This window comes from Lampetra fluviatilis, chromosome 5 (genome assembly GCF_964198595.1).
Source record: "Lampetra fluviatilis chromosome 5, kcLamFluv1.1, whole genome shotgun sequence".
Classification (NCBI taxonomy): Eukaryota; Metazoa; Chordata; class Hyperoartia; order Petromyzontiformes; family Petromyzontidae; genus Lampetra; species Lampetra fluviatilis.
The window spans coordinates 7,042,889-7,057,129 of record NC_136279.1 but is presented as its reverse complement, the minus strand read 5'-3'; the positions used below and the strand labels follow the sequence as shown (position 1 = coordinate 7,057,129).

General features: G+C 44.0%; 1 protein-coding gene across 2 annotated transcripts in view; it reads right to left on the bottom strand.

The window, feature by feature from the left end:
* TSC2 (TSC complex subunit 2) overlaps window positions 1-14,241 on the bottom strand; it is a 61,989-nt gene that overhangs the window by 12,264 nt on the left and 35,484 nt on the right. For both annotated transcript variants that reach the window (XM_078856598.1, XM_078856599.1), the window contains 6 exons: window positions 12,337-12,495; window positions 11,614-11,778; window positions 9,433-9,545; window positions 8,280-8,606; window positions 7,191-7,469; window positions 394-596 (listed from right to left, as the gene is read on the bottom strand). In XM_078856598.1, coding sequence (XP_078712724.1) covers window positions 394-596; window positions 7,191-7,469; window positions 8,280-8,606; window positions 9,433-9,545; window positions 11,614-11,778; window positions 12,337-12,495 — 1,246 coding nt within the window. The remainder of the gene's footprint in view (window positions 1-393; window positions 597-7,190; window positions 7,470-8,279; window positions 8,607-9,432; window positions 9,546-11,613; window positions 11,779-12,336; window positions 12,496-14,241) is intronic.

Genomic DNA, 14,241 nt, shown 5'->3' with positions numbered 1-14,241 from the left:
ACAAAGGTTTAGTCACATAGCAGTCAAACCGACGCATTTTTTTATGCAGGCACATTTTTATTCTCAGCTAACTTAAAGCAAAACAATTTTCAAAGGGAAAACTCCAGTTTTTTTTCCTCTGGTTTGTCTATCAAATGTTATGAATGTGTTCTAATAATAAAAAGTTTTTCAATAGGGCAAGTCCCTAAGAGTAATACATTACAGGGTCGCTTATTTTGGATCGGCTTTACGAGATGCATCGTGCCCAACTATTATGGACGTACAGCGCCAATGTGTTACACGTACTCAGCCTTAGATGGAAAGCGATGAGGGAAAAAAATGCTTTCAAAACTTTAGCGGCCACTCCCAAAGGCTCCAGCCAATGTTGGCCACGTTGCCCCCCCCCCAACTCACCCTGCTCACGAGCATCCTTTGTTGTCCTTCATTGCCGTCACCGTGGATCGAGAGGGAGGGCAGGGGCTCGGAGCGCAGAAACTTGCTCTCCACCTCCGACGTCGGCATGAAGTCGTGGAAGTCGTCAAAGCTTTCGATGGCATGAGAGGGCGACGAGGAGGCCTTGCTCCCAGATGCAATTAGTTCCTCCATCACCACAGACTCTGGCCGAGGGGGGGGGGGGGGGCGGGGAGCATTCCATGTAATTCACAGGGTGTCCATGAAGATGTCGTAATTCACATAATTGGGATCAAAAGAATTGGATTCATTTGAAATAAAATTGGACCGTTTTTTTAGATGTTCAACTTCTCATTTAACAAAATGTTTCTCTAACGGCCGCTACTGTCATCACGAACTGTAATGTACACCATTTTTCCACATTTGTGTGACGATTATAACTGCAAATAGATGGGATTTGCAACACAGCTTATTTTGACTTCAAAACGCATTAAACCACATCCCCAAGCCATTGAGTTGACAGAATATAAAAGAAGCATATTTTCATCCTTTTCGCAATTAACGCGCTCGGAAGCATGTCCACATTTGTATCTGTCTTGTTGATTTTCCAAATAGATTTTGAAATAGACTTCAATTATTCAATGAGCAAGTAAACAGGGAGAAACAGCCACGATCATCGTTCAAACTCCTTTCTCATATCCCAATCATGACGTGAACGAAGGTATGGAAAAAGAGCGAGGCAGTGAAAACATCGCTCAATCGAAACTAATAATCGTGGACATAAAATAACCGTATAGGGAAGCAACGTGAACAATAAAAAAAAAACTTTAAGCATTTGCCAGAATTGTGATTAGTCAAGACCAAGATCCATTGATATAATTCTACACTGACCATTGCTCACGTCTTTCTCTTGACCTCCCACATTTTGGTATCATCTCACACAACCACTAAAAGTCAGCTTTTAATTTCCCCTTGCCACAGTTTGTATGTCCTTCACGGACCACTAAGACAAGTCTCATCATAACGAACTTCTGCGTTTACATGTTTCCCATTGGTGATAGACCTAAAAAAAAAAACCTGTCTCGGTAACCTGGTCTCCTTAATCCTCCAATTGTGCCCCCCACCACTTCCTTCCAGATTAAGCTCTTCAATGCTTTTCTGCTATGTTCTCTTATGGACTTTATAGCTGCTTCACGATCCTGAAAAATAATAAAACCAAAGCCATTCATCAATGCAATCTTTGGTGCTTGAAAAGAAACACACGATGCCAAACGGTGTCCCAGCAGTTGCCTTGTCCCCACGCAGGATTCCGAATAATCTATTCCACTAAAAGGAGAACCAAATTCTTCCAAAGATAAACACAACAGCACGCATTAATATACACCTAGTTTATCACGACCCAACCATGTTCCAAAGTATACAGGGCGCCTTTGTCATATGGACAAAGCGTGCCAAAAGCCACGAGTGTCTTGGAAAACATCACAGGGTGGTTTCTTAATGGGGTAGCTATTGAGAGGAGCACAATTTATATAAAGCAAAGTGCCTTGAATAATGAGAAACAACCTCCTATTCCAGCATCAGTGCAGTGCATGCTATCATAAACCAAGTAGAACGAGTCACTTTGCTGTGTGCTGCACCGCCGCATCGAATGTTATGTCACAGTTGCATTCAACCCACCCCTGCCACCTTTTGGCACTATGCCGAAACAATTACTGGCAACGAAAAACCTTTTGCGATCCAAACAGGTGAGCAACTACACTTTAAGGGCAATATAACCGAAGCTGATCAATAAAATTACAAATTTGAGGACGTCAAAGTCTTTCACAAACGTTAAACTTAACCAATTGGTGACACTGAGGCATCTTACAGAATAGAATATGAAAGGACACACGTAAAAAGCAGACATGCAATAAGGTTTCATGCGAGTGACAACACCTTCCACCCAAGTTCTAACCAACAAAACTAACCATTAATTTGTTTCTCACAGCATCCTTGCTTGACAAATGCACACAAGTGAATGTTGCCAAACATGGCAACTACTAATGCAGATTGCGTGGCACACAGAGTTAAAATGAAAAACACACGCTTACATGTTTAGTTTTCAATTCTCCAATTGCAAACAATTCAGTTATTAGAACAGGTATTTTAAAACATATATTCGAAGGAATATAAAGGTTTTTTGTTTCATCACAAAAAAAAACTTCAAATCATCATCTCATAAGCAAACTACGTGTGCTGAAATTCAACACACGGTGATCATCCAGAACCATAAAACGCATCAAACGTTTTAACGGACTATAAATTCACACGAGCAGAGCAATTACGCAGGTTATAGGGAAGCCACACATGAAATCGGTGCCCAATCTTTCAAAGCCCGAGACACCCCCAACTGCGTACGGCAGGGGCTTGCCAAACTTGAAAGCGTGAGTACAACGTTGGGGGCCAGTTGGTCTGACCGTGGAGGGGTGGCAATGTGCCACCGAACAGGTAGAGGGATGCGTGAGTTTGGAACTTGGGCAAATGGACCATATTTGAGGTTGAAATGCGGAGTATTTAGTCGCCGAAATGAAATAGAGAGGGGCCCACCAGCAGCCATGGGCCTCATGCAGGCCTCCTGTGGATCAAGTGCTCATCACTGACTGCATTGTGCATGCATGGCCCAATGTGAATTGTTTAATAAAAAAAACATTGGTCCAGTTGTGTTCTTTAATTATAAACTGTGTGAAGCAAAAATAGAAAGGCCTTTTTTGTTGACATGTTATTCAAACATTGCTTTCTGTAGCAACTTAAAACCAATTAAAATTCAGGAGAGAATATTTCAGTAAATTCTGGGACCGCATGAAATCGATTAAAGGCTTTTACAGATACAACATTTAGGTGACAATCCAATTAAGCTAAAAAACAGTCAAGAGTTTTACAGCTGCAAGCCAATTGTTGCTGTGCTCGTAGCAGATTCAGTTTCAGTATGATTTTACCCAGGAAGGTTAAAATCGAGCTGGATAAAAAAATATGCCTAGCTCAAACTATCCGCATACGTTTTCAATGATGCGACTGCCTGCTCTCGCTCAAAGTATTGCGAGAAACTGTGCAAAGTGGAGCAGAGTCAAAACGCACAACTCCACATTTAAACGAAGGAACCTCTTCACAAATTACGCCATGAAAGAAAAGGTGGAAACGATCCTTATCTCTGCGCCAAGTGTGCTGGCACATGCCTGTCATTCACAGCTTGAAGGTGAGCTTTTGAGGGCACGGGGTCTCTACAAATCCCAAAAAAGTCCTTCCACGTATTCTAGGAAAGTGTCTGGTTGGTTCATTTGAAACAGAGCTGGCACCGCGCAGACATCCTGGGTTCGAATCCACGTTTCACCAACACGTGATTCACATAAGTGTAGCGTAGTTGACAGTTTCACCAATAGGACCAAGGACTGCACAAAGTATTAGAAAAATAGGATTTCTTTCACTTAATTTGGCTTATTCTAGCTCAGAATTCAATAGTTCAGTTTGATTGATGTGCTAAAGGGCCCTGCTGAAGTGGACTGCTAGCTCTGGATGGAAATGTACTCATCTTGTCCCATTGGCACAATTGGGATTAAAATCAGAGGAAAATGGAAAGACAAACTAATTTTATAAATAAATTGGCCAAAACATCTCAATGCAGGGCCATCCAGAAATAACAGGAGACTCACAATCAGCCATTGTGAGACATCTCGTACCCATAGGGCAGAGAAATTGTTAAAACACAGTACGCCACAATTAAAGTGCAAATTGCATTTTTTGCAGTGTTGCACGCTTAAAAACACAATTCACACAAACATGTGACCATTACCAACTTTTATTCATGAATTTTTTTTCTCCTTTCATATTATCGTGTTTCAATTTCCACTTTTAGTTTTTTATCTATGTGATCATGTACAAACTTGTAGCATGGTGTTACTTAAATCCCAATTTTCTTATTGGAACATTTTATTTAATCAAAGCCCTGGCTAGAGTTGTTTATCAGGTGGTAAACTAATACGTGTAATGCATGCCAAATCAAGTGAAGTCGCTAAATGTTACATTTCTTTGTGCAGTCATTGGTGAGAAAGCAACTCACTGGTACTTGAAAATAAATTGTAATTCAGGGTAGCTGAAGCCCAAACAGAAACTAGGATCTCAGTGGTGCCCACTAAATTATGTGACCCTGAAGCTACCCCAGCCCTCTTATTTATCTTACAACATTTAATCTGGAAAAATCTTTAAAATAAATAAAAGTTCTTATTTTCAGGTGCCCTGCAATGATGCCAAAAGAATACAATTGACCCACAGATACCAACATTATTTTTTAAAATCTCTAATAATTATGGCCCAACCCTCCTGGAACTTTCGTTTTTCAACTAAATTTTTTCACATTTTGGCCAGCAAGTTGAGCAAGCCACTGCCCCCAAATGGTCAATTGCCAAGTCTCAGAGATATTGTGTGCTCAGGGTGACTCCACAAGGAGGAAAGCTGCCAAAAGGAGGGGGGGGGGGGAGGACAGTGTAGGCAGACCCTGAGGACTGGGTTGGGGTTAAATGAACGCCAAGTTTGCTGACAAATCAGCTCAGAAATCCACCCAAGCACTGTTGTGCCATCATTGTTCGGCCAAATTCCGTTACGTTTCAGATTTTAGAAACGACGATTTGCACATTTTAAAAAGTAGAATTTTCCAGCGGACGTTCAGCCTCGAGCAAATCTTAAGAGCTGCTGTTTGAGGTATGGAGTACATTTTATAAATCTCAACAAAGCGCTCCTCGAAAACAGTGTGGCCTTTTAACTTAAGAGCAATTACTGGAGGCAATAATGGAAATAAAATAATAAATCACGACGTTTCGGAGGCAACACAAGACTCCGTCATCACAGCTAAAATTACTGCAGTAATTTTTGTTGTGACGGTCCCACCTGATGACGGAAACTTGTGTTGCCTCCGAAACATCGTGATTTATTATTTTATATTCATTATTACTTCTATTAACTTTTAATTTAATTTTTTACCTACGTGACTTTACCGAAAAAACCTGAGAGTATGAATCCTTGCAGTCACGAAAGCTTCAAATCTAGAAGCAATTACTGGAGACTGGTTGATTTGAATTAGAATATTGTAATACTTCAAAATGCTCAAAACAGAATAATTTTATTTAGCTGACAAAGATGTTGGCCCGATGTTTAAGTTAGGACAAGCATTTAAAATACATCTCCAGAAGATTGAGATAATTTATATTTTAATTAGGGATTTTATTAAAAACTGCATTACACCGTCATATTTTAGTTTCTGTATGATAATTAATTGTGATAAAAGGCTCACATTTCCATGACATTTTAAGTATGACGAACATTGTAATCCCACTTTTGCACGGCTTATATAATTACGTGATATTTTAGTATGATAAGCGACAGCATAGAGTAAAATTTCTATTATTTTGATTTCCACGATATATAATAAAAAATGCACAAATAAAAAAAGCAATGAATTCGTTGTCAAAATCTTTTTGAAAGGAAAAACGCAGAGGGAGGTGTTGCAGAACATAATAAATGAAGGCCCCTAACCCAGCCGCCTGCAGCAACTTTAGAACAATTTGTTCTAAACAAGAGTTGGCGAAGAACCAGGCCAGTGTTTGGGTGGACTTTCTGCTGTGCCTGTGGATGACAGCGGCAGCAGTGAAAGCTATACCTGCCCACGAAATGCTTCTGCTTAACTTATTCTTGCAACTGGATTGCCAGGGAGAGCAGTCACCTGACACTGTGGAGCAAATCAAACTCGTTACTGCGCCGCACGCAAGAACAGCAGTTCACACACATCAAGCAACGGACGACAAACATCACCCCTCGTGCTACTCTTGTACCCTGTTGGTAGAATTGCCGGATGTGGTTAATTCTCGATTATCCGTGGGGAGTAGGTTATTTGGATTCCAGTTTAACCGTGCCTGCGAGAAGAAATCTTAATATACAACACAGGTTTGTGCTCCTCACTTCGGGGTCAGTCCTGAAAAATTGTACATTATTCATATTAAACAAACGTAAGAAAAGTCAAAATGTCTCCCTGCTCATAAGAGCCAGGGCATGGTGGGGGGGGGGGGGCTTTGCTAAATTTCCACTGGCAGCCTCAAGTCTGTGGTGGAGATTCCAAATCCTATGGCTGCGATCTGTCTTTCCACCGACACCGATGTTCGAAAATATTGTAATACATTTTATTAACCTAGGGAGGGATGTTGGGTCGAGTTCAGATGAAAACAGAAAGTCGCAAACTTCCGGGTTCGATTTCACATCTGGCTATGCGGCCAATCATTATTATTAATAAACTGTATGTAGGAAATATGTGCACTACCATTTTAAAAAGGGTAAATGTACATGACGTTTATTAATTCAATGCAAGGAGGGCCTCTCTCCCTGCTGTGGGTTGGTTGACTATATTTCACCACACTGGTGGGTGCAGGTTGGTGAATGCAGGCAATCACAAACCTTAGAACACAGTACAACAGATGTTGTTACCACTGCCCTGCAAGCAGCAGCCTACAGCACTTGTCTCATGCATGGCAGTCGTCCATGCAAGCACTATCCAGCCTTAAAATCCTGCTTAGTTTAAGCAAATGTCAACCAAGGTACCCCCAGGGGGTTCATTTCAGCCGGGTCTGTCTGGGTCGGCGACCCGTAAAATATTCCTGCAACCACCATACCACGTCCAGTAGACAACAGTCAAGGCGATTTAGTCAATCTTTTTAAACGTATCGCTAGCACGCACACACACACACCCGTGTATCCAGACTCACCGTCACGCACGGCTATACCTGTGTTAGACCTCTGCAGAGTGTAATGTCGGCTGGCGTCCGGGTCCATCACCTGACTTTTCATGGACGTCTTGAGTGTCCGCCCCTCCGAGTTGTCGCCATCTCCGCGCCCGGGGTCGCTGGGGTCGCGGGGTTCGTCATACTTGCTACCCGCTGGGTAGCCAGCGGTCGAGTCTGGGGCGAGCAGCACGGCGGAGAGGTCCTGCAGTGGCAGAGTCTTGATCGCGGATGAGTAAGGGCTCGCCGGGTTCTCAATCTTCATCATCCAGCAAGTGTTCCCTGCAGCGGGCGGTCAGGTGGGGAAGAAAAAAAAAAATCGCACGTCAAATCGCGTTGAACAAGTTTTAAATAAAAACATGCTCGGAAGGTGCACATTGCACTGGTTATGTGATGCTCGTCTTCACAAAGTGTTGCATATCAAACGTTTATTTTCCTCTGGATCGGGTCTCCCAAGTTTTGGGCAACACTTTGATCAATTCATCAATTTTAAATCGAGCAAGTCCCTAATAGAACAACTTTATACAACAGTTTGGTTCGGATTTATGAGTTAGTGTTCATCCACATTATGGATGGATGGAGATGATGCATTAACACTTTCAACTTTTGTTGAAAAGCATTTCAAAAAGCTCTCCACGTTCATCAATAACATCACCTTACCAGTACATTGACCATTGATATGCTGAATGAGCCATAACGTTAATATTGACACTGCCCCCATTAACTTTATTTTCACATTACGTAGATCGCCATTGCCATGACGAATTTAAACTTTTAATTTGAATATAATTAAGCATGAATGTTTGACTTTGTTTACTATAAGAAATCTGTTCACAACTAAAAAGTGAATTCATCAACTTAATCCTAGTTTTGTATTTTGAACTTCTTTTACACCATACATAGCCAACTGTGCTAATCGGAGGTGCGGGGAATGGACAACAAAACTAAACAGAAAAAGCAGTTTCTTAGGGCCCCACAGTGTTAACTGTACCACACAACATCTGGCCACATGGCAGCAAAAAGATTCAAGTCCTCAATCCTCGCAGCCCGTGAATAACGTCATCTCCAGCACCCCGCTGCCAGTCCACTCACCCGTCGGCCGTCGGATGAGAATCTCGGCCCATCCCTGCGTGATCATGGAGGCACAATCGGACAGCCGAGGGGGCTCTTTCTCCTTCGGCTTTTTCGCTTGCGATGCTGCCGCTTCCTTGGCCGGGGTGGCGGCTTTCACTGGAGCGGCGGCGGTGGTGGCAGTGGCGCTGCTGGTGGTGGTAGAAGTTGTGGTGGTGGCAGTGGTTGCAGTGTCTGTGGTGGTGGAACCCGGTCCCGTTGCTGCCGACGTACTGGTACCGTTGGGCTCTGCTGCCACGGAGAGGGGGCTCAGGTCGTTGGAGTAGCAGGATCTCAGGGCGTGCCCACCTGCGCAAGACAGACAATCGCGCCATGACTTTTCGGCCGAAAGAAAAAAACTGTTCATTTCTACAACTTTTGTTTCACAACATATACGTAACCGTACGTAGCCAACCATGCTAATCAGAGGTGCGGGGAAGGAAAAAAACTCAACGCAAAAGACAGACACTTTCATTGGTTTCTTGAATAGAGTCAAGAGAAAGGAAAGTTTTGGATCTGGATGATAGTGAGTTAGCTGTAGTGGCGCAAGCCATAAGGGAGCAATCATTAAGGGCATTGATTGTTGCACCATTTTCTTTTGTAAAAAAAAAATGTTCTTTGTACAAATTCAGGACACATATGATTGCTGTTACCCCTAGTGGAAAAATGGATGGCAAGAGGTGACATGCCTATCTCAAAGCTGTGTGCTCTTTAGAGCCGTCAGTCCAATCAGTGCCATGCTTTACAATGGCTAAACAGAGCCCATCACTCCATACCACTGCCATGCCAAGTTACCACAGTTACTCACAGTAAATGCGTTGTTGGCAAAGACTACCCTAAACTGCCTTTGCGCATCACGCTCTAGAATCCAGCACTTTCGGAGGTCGTGTTTAGTTGATAATGCAGCTTGCGGAGACCATCCGGCAATGTATTAATCATGGCCGATGATATTAATCAACACCAATAAAGATAACAGTTCAGGCCTATATGTACCACGCCATGGCTGATGAGCGGTGTACGGTTTTGAACGCTCGCGTGTGTAAAAATCGACGAAGAATTAAACGCCATCAAAGTTGGAAACCCAAAATGAATGCAAAAACCATCCTCTCTCCCTGCCATGTTGTGGGCGCGCCACCTGAGACGGATCGCTGGCGCACTCGACCGGAGCGCACGGGCTGCTGGCTCTCCTGGCTCTCCAGCTTCCCCGGAGCCTCCTTGGATGCCCGCGCCTGCCCACCGCCCGGAGATCTGCACGCAAAACCGCCGCGCGCCGCCCGTCAATATTTTTAAATCCTTTATATTAAGTTGACTTGCTTGCTTGCGCGCTTACGACCGTGCAAATCTTTCGGTCGTTTTTTAACCCACTTCCCGTGATCCAACCGAGCTGACATTTTGCACACAGACTCGTTGTGCGTGCCAATTTATTTTCGTGAAAATTTTTTTCCAAAATTTCCCACTTTTTAGGAAAAAAGAAAATTTCATATTTAATTTAAAATACCAAAGTGATGAAAATGAAACTCTTACTCAAGAAAAACAGAAATGATAAAATAAAACCGATGCCACGCATATAAAGGATTTATAGTGAAAAACTTGGTTTTTACGGGTTAATTTTTTCCATCATTATGTTTGCGTCATCACTTTTTAAAGTTTTATCCCCATTGTGCTAGCGGTAATCACGTCGTGAGACGAAGTATCCATTCGGAACGCTCGCACAGCAGTGCGACTCTTTCGCATGAGAGAACGGCTCGCAGAAGAGGACAGAGTTGACTTGAGATGACCTCTGATTTCATCCGATCTCTGGTTCATACAGTGGAGAGCAGCCCATTCGCACCTGTTCTACCATATAAGGAGTAATGTTCGATGCATAATTGAACCTTATGGTAGGACCCCAGAGTCCCATAAGTCCGCGGCTCTCGCATAAACTGCGTTGCGACGTCATTTTATGTCTGTTGAAGGCGAACCTATTCCTCTCGACGGCAACCTATTCCTCTCGATGAGCTCTACACTATGCGCTCATCAAAGCTTCAAAGTGTTGTTTAGGACTACGGCAATTTTGGCAACGACGGGTGGTTGGTGAAGAACGAGAGGATTGATTTCTGGTGGGTCGCGGCGTTTATGTGCGCGGTGGGACGGAGTCCCCAAAAATAATTAATTAATTACGATTTTTCTGGACCCCGGGGTCCCACCATAAGATTTAACGGCCAAAATAGGTTTTTATTGTCAGAGCTGGAATTTAGCCAAATTACGTGCAGAAGCAAATTTAAGGGCATGGGTTTGTGTAGCCAATGACGACCAGGCTAAGACTGTAAACTCCGTGCACTTGAAAATCTGGTTTAAGCATAGGTGGCTGAATCCGGGATTTTGACTCAGGATCTGAGCACTGTTAGTTCAGCACTCCGAGCTCTTGACCCACCCGACAATTAATAATTCCTGGTCGCTGTGAACATCTGGCCATATTGGTGGCACTCTTGGTAGAGGTTTTCAGTTGGGAAAAAAATAACTGGCAAAATCCTGGTTACATGCTCACTTAGTCCAGACCATCATTCCTCCAAGTCTCAATTGAATTTGAACCACTTCGTGAGAAATCGACCGTGGTCATGCGATGGAGACTGGCTACTTCTGCTGCTTCCAGAGTCTGAAATCCCCTTCTCTCTCTCTCTCTCTAACCCTTCCCTAGTGTTCGCTCCATTTTTGCTTAAGCCCAGGGTGCAAAACCTTAATTTTTTCCTATGACCGACTGACTGCCTGTATAAAACACATCTACCCCATAGTTTCCATATACAGCATGAGGATGCGGTCAAATGTATGTTTTATAAATACACATTTTATTGAAATGTAGGTCAATTTCATGGCCACTGCCATCACGTGGAATTTCTACTGTTGGCTCAGGGCCGCTAATGTAAACAAGCTGGGCAGACATCTTTTGTTCCTTTACAAAAAAAAGACCAAACTCGCATGCAGAAAATAAATACCGCAACGAGTGACAAAGTGCAGTCGTGAAACACGGGTAGACACTGCAAATGAGGAACACTGCACACCGAGTAATTCAAATCACATAGCTTTAAAGAGACACTTAAACGCTCATCTCTTTCACCTGGCTTTCGCTTTACACCGAGCTTGGCTTCGCTCCTGAGAATCAGTCATTTATGTCACGTGTATATGTGAAATATTGTGCGTGTTATAAATTGCATTATTATTGTTAGGAAATTACATCGCTGACGAGAGGTCACGAGCAGTCACGTGATACACCGAGACACAATCACGAACTCCGTTGGTTATTGACAAAAAGGTGCCGTAAAAATGCAGGGTGGGTCACCTGTCGCCGTCGCGGTCCGAGTCGCTGCTCTGCGAGTCCTTCGAGCGCGGCCCCAGCAGGGACGTGGGCCCGGCGCCGGCACTGGTGGTGATGGTGATGATTTTGTTGCCCACGAGCCACGACATGGTCTGCCCGCCGGCCAGAAGGAACTCCGCGGCAGGTGACCTTCAAATATAAACGGGCGAGCGCCCAGGTTAGGGTTGCCAAATCGCAAGGAAGCATGGAATTACAAACATCGGGAGACAGGTGGCGAAAACGCGTGGTTTCAGCGATCATGAGCAGGTTTAAAGATGTCCCAAACCGTGAAGAAAAGCAAGTGCGCTTGGGTAGGACATGTTGCTTGAAAGAATGATGGAGGCAGCAGCCAAGGGATTGAATGCGTCCGAGAGAAAATTCACCACGTAGATGGAGCAATAAAATCAGTTCATGTCCAGCTGCATTGTTACATCGTGCGATCACGAAGAATGGCGATGAGTTGGAAAAGCCTTCAGCCAACAGTGGATTGATCATGGCAATCACAAGTCGGAAAAAAATTGACGAGCATTTGCAGCTTAGATTACCAACTTCAAAAGTCAAATTGATAATCGAATGCAGCTGAAATTTTGCAAGGATTCAGCCGATTTATGCATGGGAGAACGCTCACATCGCACAACGCGTTTCAATGCGAGCGTGGTGCGAGGTAGAAAACGAGCAGCGGAGGGGCGAGGTGGGCGACATCCTCACCGTTTGGGCATCGTGGAGAAGTTGGAGAAGGCGAAGCGGGCAATCATGTCGAGGCAGATCTCTGTGAGCTCCAGGTGGACCAGCTTGAGGCTGTCGTCGGCAAGAGGAGCGTTCTCCTCCATCGAGCCGGAATTCATCCCGCCCAGCCGCGTCTCCATCCTGCGTCCGCACAGTCACACGCGGAGGGGGCGGGAGTCGGGTGGTCGAGAGAGAGGAGAATGCAGGGATTCGATTGTCACTAAATAATTTATTAGATTCTAATTTTTTTCACGCATCCCCTGCCCCCCTCCACACATCTCGTTTTTTTAATTCTTCACCCTACGAAATGCAAATGGAACATTTGAAGAAAAATTTAAAGTCTGGACATAAATTTTTACTCGTACCGAGATCAATTATCATGCGTGCAATGCGACTTTACACACCGTGAACCGAAGAAAACCTTTTTGAAATCAATGCACTGGTACATACCTATGGTGGTGGGTGGATGGAGCACGAGGGGTGATCGCATAGGTGGGGGCCAGGGCAAAACAAGGGAGGGAGAGAGACTGGACTCAAAACTGTGATCCTCTTCAACCAGGCACACTACGTTTAAGACAACCACACGACTGCATTATCTCTACAGTATGTGGCTTAAGCAGTTGGATAGAAATACCATATTCTAATATCTAAAAACATTTTCAATTGTTATTCAAAAGTGGAATACAATGTTCAAAACTTTCAAAAAGTGTGTTCGAGGTGTTTAGTAACTGAGCAACGATCAGCTGGAAAGAGCCAGTGAGGGGAGGGCATGCGTCCGTTAGTGAGAAGTAGCACGTACGCTCACCAGAGAGAAATCGTTCTGGATAGAGACTAGAAGACGGCATGAAAAAGTTAACACGCACAAGCCACCACTATTACCACCTCCATGCAAAGCTAACACTCTTGGTTTTGGTTGTCCCTAGAGTCACTTTCTTTTTTTGGTGTAGAATATACCATATTAGTATTCTTAACTTAACAGATTAAAATGAATTGTACGTGACAGATTGCATAGACGTCTTCTTCTGACTTTGAGGGGGGGGGGGGGTAAGGGATCAAGATTTACAAGTTCTGTCCTCTGGTCACAACCGACATGGGGCATGCTCAGAGATCAGAAATCGAGGGGTTGGTAACCACAGGGGCAGCCACCAATTGTAGAAAGGCAGGAAAGAAAAAGGGCACTCGAAAGCGAAAGTGGCCAGAGGAAATTGCAGATGGCTATGTTCACATCCAATTATTCCACATTGGTAAAAATCCAAAAAGTGCTCCCCGAGGTCATAGGAAAAAAATTCAACATTCCAATTAGACATCCCCGTTTGCCCATAGGTCTTCAGTTGTACTCATTTGTATTGGTCATGTAGGGATGGTGGAGCAAAATTGACCCTCTTGAGCATTTTAACCAGAGCACTCCAGGACACCCCAGAGTAAAGGGTGCGAAACAACAAACAAATCGTAATCCTTATGAGTGCCACTTGGTCAGATAAAATCTGCACAGTTCATGAAGGGAGGTGGCGGCAAGGCCTTAACAAGAGGCAGACAAGATGCCGTGCACAATACCCCCCCCCACACCACGTTCATGCTGCTGGTTCTCAAAAAATCAGGAACCTGGTTTCACCGTTGCATCTGCACGCGAGTGCAACACTAAGGATCTACAGCAATCCCCCCGGGGATTCCTCAGCCGGCAGTGCTACATGCCTGCGCGCTATCGCCATGCGACGGTGAGTGAAGCAGATTTTAGTAACGAAACTCCAGGCACAAAACAAAAATTAGTTCGGGATCAAAAAAAAAAGTATCATGATAGAAAATCATCATCGACAAGTCGTCGTCATAATCATCATCATGCAGCCGAGCCGGCAGCAACCGCCGCAACCACCCATAAAAAAAAAAAGA